We start from the raw sequence: 18,735 nt of genomic DNA, 5'->3' as shown, positions 1-18,735 counted from the left end.
CTTACCCATTAGGAGGAGTGGATGAGGCATGAGTTTGTGAGAGGTGAAATAGGGCGGGAGGAGGGGTGAAAGGGAGAACTGTGGTTAGAATGTAAAATAAAATTAAAAAAAATTATAAAAAAAATAAAATAAAAGAAACTATCTTTACTCTTGCATAACCACACAGGAGAAATGGGTCCAATGTTGTACTAGCTATTCTAAGTAATTCATTCTGAATTGAAGGAGGATGGTTTTTACTGAAAAAAAAAGGAAGTAAATGTCTTTTTTTAAAAAAAATAAAACAAAGTCTTTAAAGAGACAGAGTATAGACAGTCATAGATTAATGGAGTAAAGATAATAAAATAAATATTAAACTTATAAAAAGAGCAATAGAGTAAAAACAAGCCACGTAAAGATGGAAAATTCACAAAGAATCTAGATTATGTATATTATTGTGTTTTCTTTGAATTTCTTGATTACAGAGAGACATTTGATTCTAGGGACTGCTAAGCTAAACCAACATATATATTTCAAAAGTATCTTGAATTCAAAATTTGAGTCTAAGGATATGTTCCTTTAGAAAAGAGGTTCTTCTTTTATTTCCACAGAGGATGAGAACCTGTAGGTTGCTTTCAGATTCATATGGTTTTATGGACCAAGACCCCCTGAAAGGTTGCCTTGAATACCTCTCAAAAAATTACTTCACCCAATAAACAGCAAGAAGCAGATTGGAGAATAACTATGACCATATTTCCAAATATTGTTTATAAATGTTCTTTTACATTTAAAGGGGGATATGATACAGAGATTTACATCGATATGGATCTTGGTTTATTGATACAAACTTAAGGTCAATTTTGTTATATGTATATTTCTGCTTTCGATTAAGGTATTATGTTTGTGAAGCTCATTTTAAAAATGTAATGTATAATTAAGGAATACAGGTTAAAAGATAATTATCTATAGTACTCAAGCTTGTAGTCACGTTAGCTAGATTTTCTAGATGTACAGAGATGTATTTCAGATAAGCATTCTTCAAACCTTTCAAAGACCACATAATATAGTATTTAAAATGTTTTAAGAAGTTAGGACTTTTATGACAGAGACACATCTGCTCCTGGCAGCAACAATTACTTCAAGAGAAAGATGGGCATCGAAGAGGCTCCTTCTGGAGTTGGTTCACTATTTGGGCAAGAAACTGTTCTTGCCTGGACTGTCTGATGAACTAGACATGCAGTACCCACAGAATAACGACTGCTGAACTTGCCTATAGGTGAGATGATCCTTCTGGGTTCCTGATTTATGAAAGACACAGAAGAAAGTGACTGACAAACTGCCAATATAGGCAGAACTTTCTTTGAAATTTCCTGGTTTATGGAAAAATCTGTTGGATACTGTGGGCCTTAGGCTGAAGACTGGATGCCCCAATGGTACAGAACTTTGGATGATGTCCAGGCAGTGAGATGTCTCTGTCAGTTCTAGAATTTTGGAAGTTGCTTGCAATGAACTTATTGTTTATTTAGGTAACATTATATCCTTCTGGAGTCTTTGATGGAGATAAAGAATAGTTATTATAATTTTCCTTAGGTACAATAAAAGATAAAGTAGATATAAATATTGTAAATGTAATTCTTGTTTGATACTTGTTTTTTATGTGTTATTTTACTATGTTAAAGTTAAAACCTTACTTTTATATTTAAGTAGAAAAGGGGAGGTGATGCAGGATTCCCCTCTGTATGCTGTGAATATCGTCGGTTAATAAAGGAACTGCTTTTGGCCTATAGCAGACCTATAGGGGAACAGAGCTAGGTGGGGAAAAATAAACTGAATGCTGGAAGAAAGAAGGCAGAGTCAGAGAGAAGCCATGTAGCCCTGCTGGAGACAGATGTCAGAACCTTGCTCGTGGTAAAATATAAAATAATGTAGATGGGTTAATTCTAGATGTAAGAACTAGCTGGCAATATGCTTAAGTAATTGGCCAAGCAGTGTTTTAAATAATATAGTTTCTGTGTGATTATCTTGGGGTTAGGCAGCTGGGAATGAACAAGCAGCTCCTTGCAACAACCCTGTCTAATAACTACATAGCAAATAAATTAAAATTTAAAAAAATAAATTAATTAAAATTTCAAATGACCATCACAGACTGAGCTGTTTTCTTATTATGCAACAAGTGGACAGACTGCCCCAGCTTTCCACGGAAGCCCTCAAATGTTAGGGGTGTTTACACAGATCCAGCTTCCGTGAGCACTACGATGCAGGTGTATGAGTACAAGTGCTTTAGCCAGTGCAAGCTGCCACCTTGGCAATGACAGAAGGGAAGAGAGTCACTTGAAAGCAGCTCCCTCATTCCCAGGGAGAGCAGGACTCTTAACGTGCATTTTCCAAAACTGGTTTTACACAGTGAAATATCATATTTCTTAAAATGATTGATAAAAAGAGGAAACTCTTGTCCTTGCTTTGTGGGAGTGAGTGATATTTACACGTCTGTTCATTCTATGCCATTAAGCACCCATTCTGGGAGAACTGAGGAGGAGAGCAGGGCCCGTACTGCTCATACGGAAAGCAAATAGACTACAAGCCAGGGGCTCCCACCCCAGAGCCACTTCTTGAGACGGCTCCTCAGAGCTGCTCCCATAAAGGGTCTTCTGACCTGTCGACACTAGGCTGAGCCCTGGCTGATCTGGCTCTCGGCATGTTGCTCTGGACACCTTGTGTACTTCTTTCACAGATCTGTGAGCTACGGAAAAGAGCTGTGCCATGAAGATATCGAGCCATCACTGACGCGCCAACCAACGGTGTCTGACCAAGAAAACTGTTCTGTTCGTGTTGATAAGCCCCATGCCACAGAGCCTGTAGGATAACTTTATCCTAGCGCCTTAACAATCTAGGCGAATCATGCAGTCTAGATATAAAACACCACACCTGAACAGCACAACACACTAGACAGCAGCTCCATATCTAGGGAAGGGCTGACTCAAGACAACACAGTTCCTTGGAGACATTTCTGTGGATACGTCGCATCTGCCTCTGAGTCTCTTTTGGTTTCTCAAGATCACAAGGACCTCTTTTCACTCAGCTATGCCTCCTGGGCTTGATAATCGTTATCTAGTCTGATTCAAAGCAGCCATCTCCTGTCTGACACATGTTCAGCCTCCAGGGTTCTGTGGGCAGGAGCTTTAATCCAGCTTCGCTGAATTTACGGTGCATCGACAGTAGCGAGTCTGTACAAGCTGAGAATCAAAGCGTAATTCAAAGGCCACAGGGCTGAGGGAGGCAGCCAGGAGATAAATCCCAGTTTCAACCTTGGCTCTCTGCAAGTTGTTTCGGTGGACTGCCAGTCATACATTTAAAAATAAAATAGAAGTACAAAGACACCAGATGGCATGTCCCAAGAGAAACAGAGACATGCTGCTTAGGACTCCTTCAAAAGGTTCTTAGCAAGAAAGAACTTGGCAGAGCCGGGGCAGGGGGTGGTGGTGGCGCATTTTAAAGGCCCAGGAAATGTTTGGCCACAGTCACTCATTTACAGACATTTCTGAACTTTAAACTAGAGACACGAAAGCAGGTGACAGAAACCATGAGATGCAGCCAAGCTGCAGCCCAGCTGGAGGTGATGCTGTAGCTGTCAGGCTAGCTTGCTTCTGGAATGGGGGAGGTCACATCATGAGAGCTAGGGGGAAATGAGGAGCTGAGGCACTGGGGCGCTCACCTTGTACCCCTTAAGGCACTGACGCCATACTGGTGCCAAGGGAAAAGGAGGAGTTGAGGCACTGGGTTACTCACCTTGCAGCCCTCACAGGCACTGACGCCATAGTGGTACCCCGATGACTTGTCCTGGCAGACAAAGCAGGGCTTGTAGACCCGAGGAGGAGGAAGTGGAGATGGTGGGCTTGGGACGAGCTCCTCAGAGCTGGTACTCTGTGTCTCAATTGCTGAGGTAGAGAAGGGAGGGAGGGGAAACAAGAGGAAATACATTTCAGTTTCTTTAGGCTTTCCCCAATCACTTCCAACATCTCGGCTCCAAGCTTAAGCCATAACCCTAGCAGGATTAAGCCCACAGAAGCAGTTGTCCTAGTTGCCGCCCCCTGAGGGCTGATGTTGAAGGACCCCTTGCAAAAGCAACCTCACATGTATCTAATTTGAAGTTCGCAGGCACCATGAGGGCGAGGGATCCCAAGTGACCCAGGAGAAACAGAAATTCAACACAGGTCCTTCAGGCAGAGAGCCTTGTCCAAGACCAGCAGGGAGAGGGTGGAACCAAAGTCCAAAGTCAGCCCTTTGGACAAGCCCTGGATCTCTCTTCTGTTTCCCCTGGCTTTCCTTTATCTAGTCGTGGGTGTATTATCTGATGCTATTACTCATGCAACCAAAAATGATTTGTTTGTTTGTTTGTCTGTTCATTACAACAAAATAAAGAAGTGTTGAAGTCAAAGCCCAGTGCTGCAGGTATATGTGGCTGAGCTTTTGCCATGGAGCCATAATGGGTAAAAATCATGGCTTTGGGAAGCCCTGCACTGCTTTGAGCTGGCCCTGACCCTGCAGCACCAGCAACCCTGAGCTTAGAAAGTGCAGCTGCCAGCTTGGAACAAGCAAAAGGTACATTTCGATAAAGCCCTAAGTTGGTGTTCGTGCTGGAGATGGAGGAGGTCACACTCAAGTAACTTCTAACTTGTGGACATCTGTATTCTGTACATGTATGTATGTATTTATTTATTTTAAGAAAGTGGATTATTATTATAGGCCAGATCAACCTCAAACTCCCAGTTCTTCTGCCACTGTTTCCCTGATGTTATGGCATAGTCATATGCCACCAAGCCTAGCTTTTGATTCCAGACTAGAAACCTCACGATCCCCGTTTTCATTATCCAACAGCTCAAACTCCACTGAAATGGAAATTTGTGAAGCTTGGACCAGAATGTTCTCCCACCAAAGTCAGAGCAGGAACTGGCCCTTGCTTCCTGCAGGCACACAGAGACCATAAATATGAAGAGGACAATCGAAAGGAGTCAAATGGTGTTCCAGAAGCTTCCAGCCTCCAAATCACTTTACAAGGCACAGAGTATTTCCAAAGATTATCAAGATTCTAGTTGTTACACCGTTCGTAATTGTGCCAGTGAGGCACTTTCCTGGCTAGTTTCTTCTGTAACTGTACTTATAGCACCCAAGTTCCTCCACTGGCTGCGCCTGCTGCTAACCCCATGCTGTCTCAGTTGGAAGCTCCCACACTGGGCCCAACATTCTCAGCTGCAGCAGAGTCTTCCCCAGCTCCCTGAGTCTGCACTCTCCACCCTTGCATTGGTGCCGGCAAGATAATTATTCAAAGGTTAAAATTAACCTGTCACCTGCCTACGGGGCCTCCGACAGTCACGACTGAGGTCAGAGTCCTTACCATGCTCTTCAGGGGGCTTTTCAAGACATGTCCTCCCTCAGTGAGGCTCATCTTGCATGGCTCCCTCATTGGTCGAGTTCTAAATAATTGCTTACGGTTCGCCTTTTAAACAAGACAAACTCAAAGAGCAATGCGAAGACACTGGTTCTGTAGCTGGGCCTATAGCTTCAGCCATGAAGGGAAGGCAGAGGCCCGATGCCAGGAGCTCTAGGCTAGGCTTGGAGCATAGCCAGACCCTGTCCCAGACAAGTGAGCAAATACCTATGCTGACCATTTTCCCCGCCTACAAACCCCAAGACCATCCAGGCTTGGCTATTATTTATCTCTTAGATCTCAGAGGAAGTGCTACTCTCTCAGAGTTGGCTTCTCTGAAGAGTCCTTGCTGTGGAAGAGAGGGTCGCTCAGCGGTAGACCTTGCTTGGCAAGCGTGACATCATGGGATCAATCCCCAGCACAAGTCCAAATGACAGAAAGAGAACAAAATGGCCCCTCCTTATCTCTGGTCATGGTGTCCTGTTATTTTATCTTATTTTCTATAAATTTTTAACTGTTGTCAAAATTTAGAATGTACAACTTCATATTTTAGAATCCCCCCCTCACACACATACACATATCTTTGTGAGCCAGAAATCCCATCAGCAGAGTTCACAGATGTGAGCCAAGACTAGGGTTCTTCATATAGAGCAGATGATCAATGAACACTGGTTGAACTAATTCATGAACTTTTCCCTTTTTTTTCTCTTTTCAAACACTAAGTGCTCTTTGAAGCAGTAAAGTGATAAAATCTGAAATCAAAAAGCACTCTTACGCTCATTTCTTCCTTAAAAAACTAATTAGCCCTTTGGAACGGAATCAACTAGAATTATAGTATTTTTATAATTCATGAGAATCTTGGAATAAAATCATTAGGGCCCCAGTAGATAAATCCACTCTGGTCTTTACAGGTTAGATCTGAGGACAGTGATGAAGACATTAGTCTTGTCCTTCTCTGGCACACGGAAGCCCTGGCTCAGGAAAAGGTAGTGAATGATGCCAGGAGTCCAGCAGACAGGGAGGGGCTGGCTTGAGAAGTCTCAAAGACTTACCACACTCAAGCCCTAAAGGAAAGGCACCCTCACACTTCTGAGTGTCCCTCTGAAAGCTGGGAAGAAATCATGGCATCCACAAGAAAACAGTACTTATTGAAATGAACACATCTATCTTTGCAAAATTGTAAGAGTTCAGGCGTGAGTGCGCACATGCATCTCTCACAGTCTCTTCGTTTAGACACCCCCTCGTGCTTCTGGGACATCCTGGCCAGACTTCTTTCCGTGCACGCAAATGCCTTTGCTTGCTTACTGAAGTGGAATTCTACTGAGACCGGGGCACAGTTTGGTTTATGGCATCATGGCTCGAGCTCCTTCTTAGTACTTTTCCTGCAATGACCATCTTCATGGCCAATCTCAGTGTGTTTCCATCTGTTTCTTTGGGATCAATGCTCGGAATTGTAATCATGAAATTGAATAGAGATTGTGTCTCAACGTGATTTTGTTAGGGTTTAATTCAGGCTGGTAAATTGACTTCTGGAAAGTCTGTCCACATTCACGGCCATCCTCCAATGCCCATCTTCAGGCTGGGCTGATGGGCATGTTTCTGGTTTCCCCACAAGAACCAACAGCTCTCCAGAGCCACCGTTAGCTCACACTCTCTTCCTCACGTGAGGGAGGCATGAACTTCTGTGGAACATTTGCTCTGGCAGCTCTACGATTGGAGTAAATAGAGTCCTGTCAGGGCTGGACTCAGCTGTCACAGCCATGCCCTGAGTTTCCAAAGTGGGTGGCAATTTCCATAAATATGTCACTTCAAATACCTGTACTGAAGGAACCCAGCGTCTTATCTTCCCAGTGAGGAAGCAAAATGGGGAATGAGCTAATCGCAAGAAGCGTGAGACATAGTAAAGATCACGGTGAGGCTTGGAGATATCCAAAATCCCCAAACATTTTTAAGAGGGAGGGCATTTGCCTAGCATACAAGAGTCCATGGGTTGAATCCCTAGTACTGGAAAAAAAAAAAAAACCTGTATATTTTTCTGTAGTGTGTGGTCTTATATCTCTTCTATGTTACCTACAGTGCTTAAAGTGCCACAAAACCAAAGGGAATAAAGTGAAAATTTCAGATTTCAGTAGCAACAAAGTTGGCGGAAGGCAAACATTCCAAGGCATGTTCTAGAATGAAAACCAGGATGTGGCACCAAGATAAAAGACTCGGAGGCTTTGTTCAATGGAATCACTTGGTCTTTAGCAATGTAGCATAAACACACTCTGGTGCAGTTTATTAGAGTTCCTCTTCCTGCCTCCCTCCCTCTCACAAAGAGGTGGGACTCTTGGGGGGGGGGGGGTGCGGGGAAGAAGGTAGCTCTCCTTCCAGGGACAGTTTTTGGTATTTAAGGTGGATCCCCTTTCACTGGGCACCTTTGGTATTTAAGGTGGATACAGATGGCTTAGCCATTGATCTGCTCACGGTCACCCTGCTTAAATCAATAATCTATTAGTCCCTTTAAATTAGAGTTGGATTCATCAAATGCCCTTGAGAGGCCTCAAACATTTTCTTCCTTATTCCAGGCAAGTACAATCAGTCCACGGAATGATAAAAATTTTTGCTGGAAACCTCTGCCGGCTCAGCAGACAATGCGTTCTGTATTAGCTCATTCAGCATTCTCAAAGGGCCCCCCCCCAAAGCAGCTTTCCGCTCTTCCCGGGGGGGGGGGGGGGGGAGAGGCTCCTATTGTGTCATTCAGTAAAGCAAGGGTCCTGCAGTCATCCTGGTGGACCCCACACCAGGGAGTCTGTCTTTAAGAAGTAATTCCCAGCTGGCGCTGGACTCCTGCTTTTATCCATTGCTTGCTTGTTTCCCTACCGAATGTGGAACTCTGTTTCATTAGGTCACTGTCTTCCCAACCCACAGTATATTCCAAACTACAAACAGGCTGTTGGCTTCTTTGCTACGGTATGGGCAGAGGAGGGGAGCCAGGCCGTGTAGTTGAAGAATGCCTGGGCTCATCTTCATGCAGGAGAGAGACTGACAGACCTGCTTGGGAATACATGTATCTTGGAGACTGGGGCCTTTGAGAACTAAGATGGAGCCAAACATGTTCTAAGAGTCTTTGAAACACTGTTATAATACACACAGGCTGGTCTTTGAAAACATAGAGATTTCTTGGCCTTGCCCTTCTCCCGGCTTTCCTTTCGTCCTTCCATCCTGTTTTCTTGTTTGTTTGTTTTGTTTTTTGTTTTTTCTTCTTGTTTGTTTTTGAGACATTCTCCTGTGTAGCTCAGGCTAGTCTCAAATTCACTATTTTGCTAAGGTTGGCTTTGAACTCTTAACCCTGCTGTCCCAGTCTCATTCCTCCCTACCAGTGTTCCTCAAAGCACGCCCCACACCAGGAGCACCTCACAGCTAAGAGAGCAGGTGTCGGCCTTCAACATGTGGCTTTTCAGTGGGTCTGTGGTGAAGGGCCTCTTCCCAATCCCACACGGTTCATGAACTGATCACAACCAAAACCAGAAGGAATGGCTACAAAATAGAGACAGAGAAAAGCAAAGATCCCTCCAAAGCAGCAGCTAGAAACTGACAGACACAGTCAAAGGTTCGAACCCTGGCTTGTCAGTTTCTGACCCCTCTTACTGGGACTGGCAACAGGCTCCTGGGGTCCCGGAACCCCAGTCAGCACAGGGCTCCTACCTGCACACCTAGGTTGTCTGATAAAGTCTATGCCCCTTAGGTCAACAAAAAGTAGGACCAGTACTACTCCTGAGGAAACATTCTTAAACACTGTCATAGCTCTAGGGGTTGGCTTGGTCCACAAATAAAGCAAAAAAGAAAAAAAATCTTAAAACAAAACAGAAGAAGAATCTAAACATAGCTGCCTGTGAAGTGGGTGTTGCTCTCGGTAACTGGGACTCACCTGGAAAAACACAGTATAAATGTCCTGGTGTCAACAAAGCACCTGAGTGTCCCTTAAACATACAGAACGTCCCCAACGATAGTTGCCTCACAATTCCTTTCGTGCTTGGCGTGTTTCTAAAGGTTAGATTAAGGAGCAGATAGCACACTTAAGAGCTCTGTAGATTCTTTGGCCTTTGAGAGAGCTAATTTACAGCCCGCTAGCCCCTGTTGACAGATTACAGGATTCTGTGTTCGGTTTGATTAGAGGCAGGCGGGCATCAGGCGGCATGAAAGGCTTGCCTCTTTACTAGAACCTTCTGATTAAGACAGTATTTTAATGCAGCCTCGGGGCAGCTGATACTTACGTGGAAAAGGAGCTGTAAAGCAAAAGGCATTTCCTGCACAGCCCCTGGAGAATTTGGAGCCTAGCTCTGGGGTCGGCGGGTAGGACTCAATGCAGCTAATTAAGGGCGAATGGCGACGTTGTATTTGGTCAAAACATCCAGTTAGGTTTGATTTTTGTTGGCACCAGAGAGCCAATCTGAAAAGCACCTCCCCTCCCCCTCCCCACTTTTCTGAGGATTCGCGGTAGGATCGCAAAGCCCACAGCTCGTCTCACATACATAGGGGAGAAAGTCAAAGGAAACGCCAAAGTTCAACTAAAGTACAAGTAATTAGAACCAGATCTGGCTGTTGCATGCGCGCATGCGCGAGCGAGCCTGCAGAGCCTTTTTGTTAACACGTCGTTTGCAGGCTTGGGGATGCACTGGGGGTGGGGGGTGGGGGGTGGGGGCGGGAGTGGGCGAGAGACTTTGCACCAACCAGGCCTGGGGAGGAGGCTCCCTGGCCTCACAAAGGGAGGCTAGCAAGTGTGTGGTTCGCTAGGAGCGCCGGCCTCCGGTGGTAGAGCCCGAGGACGCTTCACCGGACAGGGAGGAGGGGCAGAGAAGGGAAACCCCACCCCAGCCTTGGCGTCCTGACTCAGTAACCTGCCGGTGACCCTGGCGCTGTGTGTGCTTGCCCAGATCAGCAATGATCCTAGAGAAGCAGAAGGCATGTGAACCTCCCTCCTACTCTGACCACACATGAAACAGGTTCTGGACACCGGCAGGGGTTGCAAAGGCTTGGTGGCGAAGACAAAAGTCAGAAGACTTTCTTAGTCGCTGAAGAAATCTTTGCTTTTCAAAGTACAGCCCCTGGCCCTTATTCAGGTTATCGTTAGGACATTCCTGTGTGCATTAATATTTAGATACTTTTACGTGAAAATATGTGCCCACCGTCCTCACCGCCTCCTGCTTCCATTTTGCCGGGTCTGGTTGGCTTGGGAGCTCCATCAGCTTCCCTATGCACCTTGAGGTAAATGTTTCACGAGTTAAGATTTAGGCTCTGTGGGATTAGCTTGCCATAAACCAGAAACCTTCTTCTCTCTCACGCATTTGGTTGTGGCTTCCAGCCAGCGCTGGGCTCAAAGTTATCAGCAAGGAACCTGCAGGAACCGTATCTATTGTCTACTGAGCACTTACTATGTTCCTGATCCCGCTAATCCATTACTCCTTCCCAAAACCACAGGGAGGGCGGAGCAGGGCTCCACGCTCTGATGAGACAGAATCACTGTCCTGAAAACTCACTTTTTGCGTCCTTTTCCACCCCTCTTGCTTGTTTTTCGGCCTGGGATTTCACTGGGCTTTGTCTGCTGAGAGTCACTCATGTGAAAACGGTGGAGCTGCGAAACCCTCTTTCTTTCATCCACATGCATGATTTCTCAACACTGACATGACCGAGCTCTGGGCCTCAAAGAGAGAGTGAAACTCTGGGACCTCCGACTCCATATGACTGAGCTCACCACCCCCAGCAGGAGACAACACTCCTGGGACTGGCTTTTACCACGGTTAGTGATGTCATATTTTCACAAGAGACCACAACATGCGTGACACCTATATGTCATCTTCATCACACCCATCCCACTTCATGGAACACCTTATAAGGTGTTCTCTGTGATGCTGTTTCCTGGGACATGCGATGTCAGCTCAGCGCAGGGTTCAGATAGACTTTCCTGGAAAAGCATGACAGGCTGATGCTTCTAACTGCGTATTAAAGATCCGGCTGGAGGCACTGGAATGGGAGCTGCATTGAGAGAACACATGCTGAACAGCCTCAGGAGTCAGGCCAGCATGGAACTACTTGTGTCACAATATTAAGGTCCCCTAGAGAGTTTTTCCCCAATGCTACATGGTTCCAGTCCACATCCTATTTCTCAATTAGGAGTCTCTTAACTTTTAAAGTGGCTATTGTACGGACCCTGTTCTATGTGCTCAAATCTCCCAAGTGGAAATTAGACGAAAATGGGAGTATTAAAGTGTCCATCGTGCAAACACCGTCTTTATTTGTGCATGATAAATACGTGTGAAAGCCAGGTTGGCCATCAGCCTTACAAAAAGTAACAAGAAACCTGGCTGTGCTGGCTCACATCTGCAATTGTGGCGCTCAGGAGGCCGAAGCAGGAGCATTATAAATTTGAGGCCGGCCTGTGCTACATACAGAGAGTCCAGGCTAGCTCTTGTCTCAAAACATAGAATAAAAGTTAAGAGGAGAAAAAATGAAAGTAGTGGAGAGATAATTTTCAGGAGGCAACACTGAAATCCTTTGCCCATTGTTATGTTCTGAGGAAGCTCCAACAGGAATTTAAGCAAACATTTCTTCACAGAAACAGTGCTCTGCTTGGCTGCATATCCATTCCCTTGAGTTTTTCGGTGTTATTTCTTACAGGTGTATACCTAATATTTACAGTCTAAAATCACATAGGCTCATTGAATTCTCATAGTCCAGGTTCTCTTGATGACATCACGAGTCTGCATGGACTTCGTGGTGGAGCCGAAGGGCGTTTGTAGGCTCGGCTGCCAGGTCAGCCGGACCGCCTCTCTCTTTCCCACAATGACTGTTGGGTTTTCTCTACCTCTCTGAGCCCCAGTGTTTCCTTCCTGAAAATTCAAATGTTCCTAAAATTCTCGTTGATGAAAGGGAAGCAATAGTTGGAGCTTGCCTGGCATACAGGAAGGGCTCAATAAATGATAACCATTGGACTTCCATATACTAAGGGCTCAATACAGCAAGGGCTAAATAAATGCTAACTAATAGGCTGGTATACAGTAAAGGCTCAATATATGCTAACTGGTAGGACCTTTCCACCTTCTTTTTTCTAGAGCAGTGTTCTTAATCATCACCAATGGTTTCTGTGGGGACACCGTAGTAGTCTAGGCTGTTGCAATGGGGGCCGCTGCTGGAGAGATGGGGGGACCAGCAGCCTCTGCTGTAGGAATAACAAATAAGGGGGCAAACAGAACAGCAAGCTGCTGAGGCCACAGCTAAGACCAGTGACCACCAAGGTGACTCAGAGCTGATGGAGGACTGACTGAACCTCCTTATGCCTTCCTTGTAATATATTAGCATAGCAAGCTCTCCTTCCCCACCCCCACCCCCCGGAGCCATGCAGTTACAGTCTTGTATAAAGCCATGATCGGGAATCCTCTTTTCCCTGCCCTATTGGCTCTCACTGTGACTTTCGAGGGGCCCCCTCTGTGCTTCTTTTCTGTAACCAACTCTCATGTCAGAGCTGTGCCCGATTTCTCTATGAAAGGAGATGAAAGACTCTGGCACCCTGGAGGAGACATCTCATAGTGCCCACTGAAGGCCTTTCCCCGACGTGATGAAGCCCAGATTACGGAGTGCTGAGCCGAAAAGGCTGAGCTAGGTGAGGAGAGTCATGGGAGTCCATTGCTATCTGGCAAGATGGAGGACATTGGCCTTTGCTGCAATGCTCAGTGTCCACTCTGAGGACTGGGGGATGCATGCTCACTGCCTCTGTGAGTGCATTCCTTATTGGCCACCGTGAGGAAGAGGCGTGGAAACACACAGGGAAAGTCACTCCCACTTGGTTATTGGAGTGCTGGGGCAGAGGGGGAAAGTCTATGTGTCACCACAAGAATGACAAGAGCCTCTGGAGCTGAGCCAATAACTGCACCAAGCCATAGTACCAGGTTACATTTAAGTGGTGGTATGCTAGTCACCTACATTCTGCTCTAAGCTTTTTACATGTGTTAATTCCTAGCGGAAGCCTAGAGAGCACTGGGTGTAGGAGCCATTTAGAAGCAAGAAGCCTGGGGCACAAGGCAGACAGGCAAGTTGCTGGAGGTCAGGGAACCGTGCTGGATAGGACTTTAGACTTGACTGGCCTTGGATTCAAGAGTACTGGCCAGGGATTCAAGAGAAGACAGTTGATATGCTCTTTAGAGGTCCCTAAATGTTAGAGTCAAATAGATAGATGGTCAGACAGACTCCCAGTTGGCACAATGTACAAACTGGAAAACTAAGAAATCAGAAGACAGGGGGTGGGGGGGGGTGGGCATGACACCTTTCTCCTTCCTAGGTTGGGGACCTGAGCAGTCAGCGCAGGAAGGGGCCTTGCAAACGGGCCACTGGCATGTCAGGGTCTCCCTTGCCCCTGCAGGCAGGCCACTGGCACATCAGGGTTCCCCCTCACCCCTGCAGGCGCCACTTTTCCAGTTTACTTGGTGCAGGAATAAAAGCAAGAGTCAGAAAGCAGAGCCCATGGCCTCCACTGCCGCTGTCAGCTGAAGTGGAAGGTCCCATACAGGAGCTGGATGACTCCTCCCCAACAGGATCTGGCAAGGAGCTGAGGCACTGGACACGGTGCTCATCCCTCTTGTGCCTTGAGGTGACAAGCGTGGAAGTTCTGCTACTGATGGAGCCCAGTTCCACAGCAACCACAGGTTTACAGGTGCTGGTGTTTCCTTCAGATCCACTCGAGTTTCTGCAGTCACCAGCTTACCATATAGCCTGGCTGGACTCCGTGGCCGGGCCCCCCTTTCCTCAACTGGGCTCCCTTATGAGAGGGAGCTGCTCATTTCAAAGTGTCTTTGTCTTACTTCTTTCTTAAAGGACTGCTAAGGAAACTTCAAAATGTTCTAACTGCGAGCAACCCCCAAGGCTTGGGCTTTCTTGGATAATCTGAAAATCTGTCCATTTTTACAGATGGCTTGATTGAGGTGCAGGGTTGAAAGTAGGAGCCCCTGAGCCAGCCTTCCTGGATTCAAAGCCATGTGCATCGTTGCCCAGCTTGAGACTTTGGTTCTCCTTAACTTTTTCGAGGTTTTCCAAGCCCCACTTTCTACTGGTATAAAACAACAGCATGCCCCTCATTGAGTCATTGCAAATATTAAAAGACACACTGTAAAGCACTTGGCGCATTGCCTGAGCAGAACAGAGTGGTGCCACCCAGGCAGGGTGACTCTGGGGACAGGGGCGTCAATGTTCTTCACCTTCCAAGCTTCCTCCTGGACATTGGCGTCCTATCTTGCTTGGCTGCCCTTCTCTCCTATTGTCTCCCTCCATAGTAATTTCCTAACAGAGCTGAGAGAGTCTTTGGGGCAATGTAAGTGAGCAAGCCAGGTCCTCTGATTTCTCACTGTGTGTCCCTTTCTTTCTATGCCCTGTTCACCTCTCCAAAGTTCTGTGATGCTGCTTTCCCCAGGGGTTCTCTCTGGCAGTTCTCTAGTCCAGGATGCCTAGCACCCTCAGAGTCCATATCTATAATCCCATCACTTGGGATGAGGTTCTGAGGCAGGAGGATTGCTGTTAGTATAAGGCTACCCTGGGCAAAAAGTGGTACCCAGCCTATAAAAATAAATAAACGATACACAAATAAATAACGAACTATTTGGGTGGACAAGGCAGCAGGGGCAGGCATGACTAGCCAGTGTGAGGCAGCTGTAGCTGAGTTCTCACCAAGCAAGTTATTGGGAGAGGCTGACACAGACAGACACCTGGAAAACAGCAGCCAGCCTGCCGGAACCAGGAAGTGGAGGATGTGATGGGCCACGGCTGTTTGTACACACGGGAGCATCACTGGGCCACACAGCAGCTTTGCTGCCTGACTTTCCCAAGATGTGGGTGGGGCCCATAACACCCAAGAGAGCGAGCCGACTCTAACCTGCCTTCAGCTGATGGGATCTGCCCTGGGGACAGTCATCCTCTGCATTGGCAGATGATTGGCAGGATGTTGTCACTGCACTGCCCTATATGCCTTCTGATGACAAGGGTGATGGAGAGCTGATCAGGTCAGGTCACAGGAAGGACTGTAAGCAAGGAAGTCACAGCTTAGAGCCTCCATACTGTGGCCTAGGACTCGCAGACAGAAACTGGCTTGAGTTAGTACCCGCCTTCTCATATCCCCATGTAAGCCTTGTAATCATAAGGCACATCCCCACTGCTCTTTATTGTAGGTAATCTCAGTCTTATAGGGTTTGTTGGTTTGTTTGAGACAGGGTCTCACTAGGTCCAGGCTGACCTGGAACTCAAGGTGATTCTTTCGCCTCCGCCTCCCAAACACAGTGACTACAGGCAGGACCCACCAGGTCCAGCTTGATTTCTAAGTCTGAAAGCAAAGTTGTCCATACCAAATGGCACACAGTAAACATTTCAGGCCCTATGGGCTTCACAGCTTCTGTCCAAGCAGCTGGACTCTGCTGCCGAGGGAGTGTGCAGCCATCCGCAGAATGTGACGGATAGGTGTGGCCTGGCCATGGCCCAGATTAAGCTAATCTGCTGACCGGCACTTAAAGATAAACTAAATTAAGACTCCTCCCACTAACAGCACCCTCCTGAGTTAGGATAAAATTCATGAATTCCCTCACTTCTAGAAGAGAGAGAGAGAGAGAGAGAGAGAGAGAGAGAGAGCGACAGCCATATGTCACAGAGAACTGGCCATGTTTGGAAGACATTGTCACCACAATGTGTTGTAAGGGGCTGACATTTTTGCAAAGCTCACCTCGTGGATACATTTTTATTAGTCACAGAGGTCAACATGCTTGCCATAAATACATTTTCGAATTCCTTCCTGCGTCTTCTGTCTAGTGGGATTATTTTTCATGTCTGCTTTCTGGCCTACAGCCAGGCAGAATGTGGGCGTTTTAATACCTTTAATCCATTATATGGACTTTTTAAAGGTCCATACGACAAAATAAAATGCACTTTCATGGTCAAATATGCAATAAACCTGATACGTCCCTTAATATTTCATATCCCATCTTCCACCCTGGCTGTGGCTGTTTCCAGGTTCCAGTGTACAGAACGATCTGATATGGACAAACTTATTGCTAATTTCTCATTTGATTGCGCAGAGAACCCTTGGCAATTCATAAACAATGTGTTTCACCGTGCACTTTGGAGAGATCATCATTGCTCCCCCAAATTCTGAAGATTTAAAATCACTGTCCACTTAACGTCTCTACTGCTTCTGCCCAGTATGTGACAAGGTGACAAACTAGTCATGCCGGTCCTTCGCTGTGTTGCTCTGCTCCTGAGACGGGGCCTCACCGTGTAGCTTTGAACTCATAGCAATCTCCCCTCTCTGCCTCCTGAGCACTGGGAGTGTCGCGGTGTGCCACCGCACCAGGCATCATGAAGTTCACTTTTATCGGGTCATTTCTATCAGTGGTAGGGCTTCTCATCCAGGGGTACGTGGACCCAAGCCTTGGAATACAACCTCTTCACTGGGCTGCCTTCCTATTTCCCAAATTGCTTATAAAACTCGCCAGCCCGTCTAGTGAGCTTGTGGGCAGATGCCACCTGCCTGTCACCTGTACATCCTCCCCAGGGTTGCAGATGTCGTCTTTATGGGATGGCTGTGTTTTACTTTCTCCCGTGGGGGGAGCGAATTCTTCTCCCCACGCTGGACTCCGCAATGAGCAATCATCGCAGAGGGCCTGAGTTAACGGGTCGTTAGGCTCACTTGATACCCACTAGAGGAGGGCTCACATCACTGGCCTGTTTACCTTTTGTGAAACATCTGTTTCCTATGAGCCAGTTAAAAGTGCAAACATCTGTAAATAATAAGCCTGTGTGTGCACATAATTTAATGAATTAGGACATAGAGGGAGCTGAACAGTAGGGCACAGCAATTAGAGCAACTGCCCATTTTGTTAAAAATGTATTTTTTTTTTCTTTCACATGGGAGCACTTGCTCTGTGGGTCCTGAGGTTCCCAGTCCTTCCTGCCTGCCCTCCCCATTCAGTAAATGGGAGTGTCTTGAATCTGGTTGGCACAGTGTCTTGTAGGTTGCCCTCACACAGGTGAGAGGGCCCCAGCATCCACACGGCTCCTCAGTCACTGTGAGTCAACTCTGCTTCCCTCTTACCCACAAACGCTCTCCTGGAAGATGAGGGCAGCAGGAGCGCCTTCCTCCTTGGTCCCTTACCTCCTAGAAGTGCCAGCTCACAGTGAGCCTTGTAAACACTGTAATCATGGGACGGTCTTGTTTCAGTAAGGACAGCCACAGCTTGAAGGCATTGAGGCAGGAAGTAAACTTGGTCAAGTGTCTCCGAGTTTGAGCTTTAGCTTTATTTCTGTTTTCTTTCTTCACACCTTCCAGGGATGGGTGGAAGGGGAGGAAGAGGGGAGTGGTATTATCTTCATGAACAGGAAAGGCCATCAGAAAAAAAAAAAAATTACGCTGCCGCTGCCACCAACTGGAAGTGCCCAAAGCCACAAGAAATCAGCTCCTGTTCTCAGTTTCCCAGATTACACTCATAAGGTCTTGCGGCAGCAGGCAGGAACTACCTCAGCTTTGGCAGCTGCCTTGGTATCACTTCCTATGGTTTGAGTAACCACCAAATATCTAAACAACCAAAGACAGAGACCACCTGAGGGGTTCTGCAATCCAAGTTCATTTCCAGTGAACTACACCTGGCATATTTCTGAGCATCCGTTGTGTGCCAGGTCCTGGGTTACAGACAATGCGCAAATGATGCATTGGGGGAAACGCCTATAGAAGAGAGTGGTTGGAACTTTCCAGAAACAACGACAGGCTTCCACAGAGTACAGTCCATTCTCTGCTTTGGAGGCTTATTGAGAGGTCGAACATGAATGGAAAGTGGTTGAAAGATTCTGGAATACTGTGTCTTCTGCAAACCCAGGATTGAGATGGACACATGATACACCTGCTAGAGTAATCTGGAGCGCAACCCATGAGGTCCTCTACAAAGTAAGAGGGAAGCCTTTCCAGGCCCAGAGAATAGTTAGTCTCAGAGGGAAAAGCAATTCAAGATTTGACTGAGCTCCCAGCCCTGCAACTCTGTTTACATTCTCCTGTGGTCTGTTTGCCATCTACTTAAGGGGATAATTAGAGCTTGCTAATAGCACGAAAAGAGAAGAGAAGACGGCTGAAGGAAAAAGGGAGGCAAACAGAAGCGCAATCAGTGCTGAAGCAGGCAGAGCTCTGCTGGGTCACTGGGCCACATAGTTACTGGAAGTTAAACTACTTCTGATAAAAATGAAATTCAAAATTTCCTTCCTCGGATGTGTTAGCTATAATGGCAGAGGCCCAGGAGCCACAGGTAACTCAAGACGACAATACGTGTGATAACGCA

At 46.6% G+C, this 18,735-nt stretch overlaps 1 protein-coding gene across 4 annotated transcripts in view; it reads right to left on the bottom strand.

Annotated features, from left to right (window-relative positions):
- Positions 1-18,735, bottom strand: part of Rarb (retinoic acid receptor beta) — a 648,568-nt gene that overhangs the window by 117,902 nt on the left and 511,931 nt on the right. For all 4 annotated transcript variants that reach the window (XM_041662944.1, XM_041662945.1, XM_041662946.1 and 1 more), the window contains one exon: positions 3,763-3,911. In XM_041662944.1, coding sequence (XP_041518878.1) covers positions 3,763-3,911 — 149 coding nt within the window. The remainder of the gene's footprint in view (positions 1-3,762; positions 3,912-18,735) is intronic.

The sequence above is a fragment of the Microtus oregoni genome, unplaced genomic scaffold, assembly GCF_018167655.1.
Source record: "Microtus oregoni isolate MIOR12 unplaced genomic scaffold, Mior012 000013F_ref0000133, whole genome shotgun sequence".
Taxonomy (NCBI): Eukaryota; Metazoa; Chordata; class Mammalia; order Rodentia; family Cricetidae; genus Microtus; species Microtus oregoni.
The sequence above is the reverse complement of the archived record's forward strand: the minus strand, read 5'-3'. Positions and strand labels throughout refer to the sequence as shown.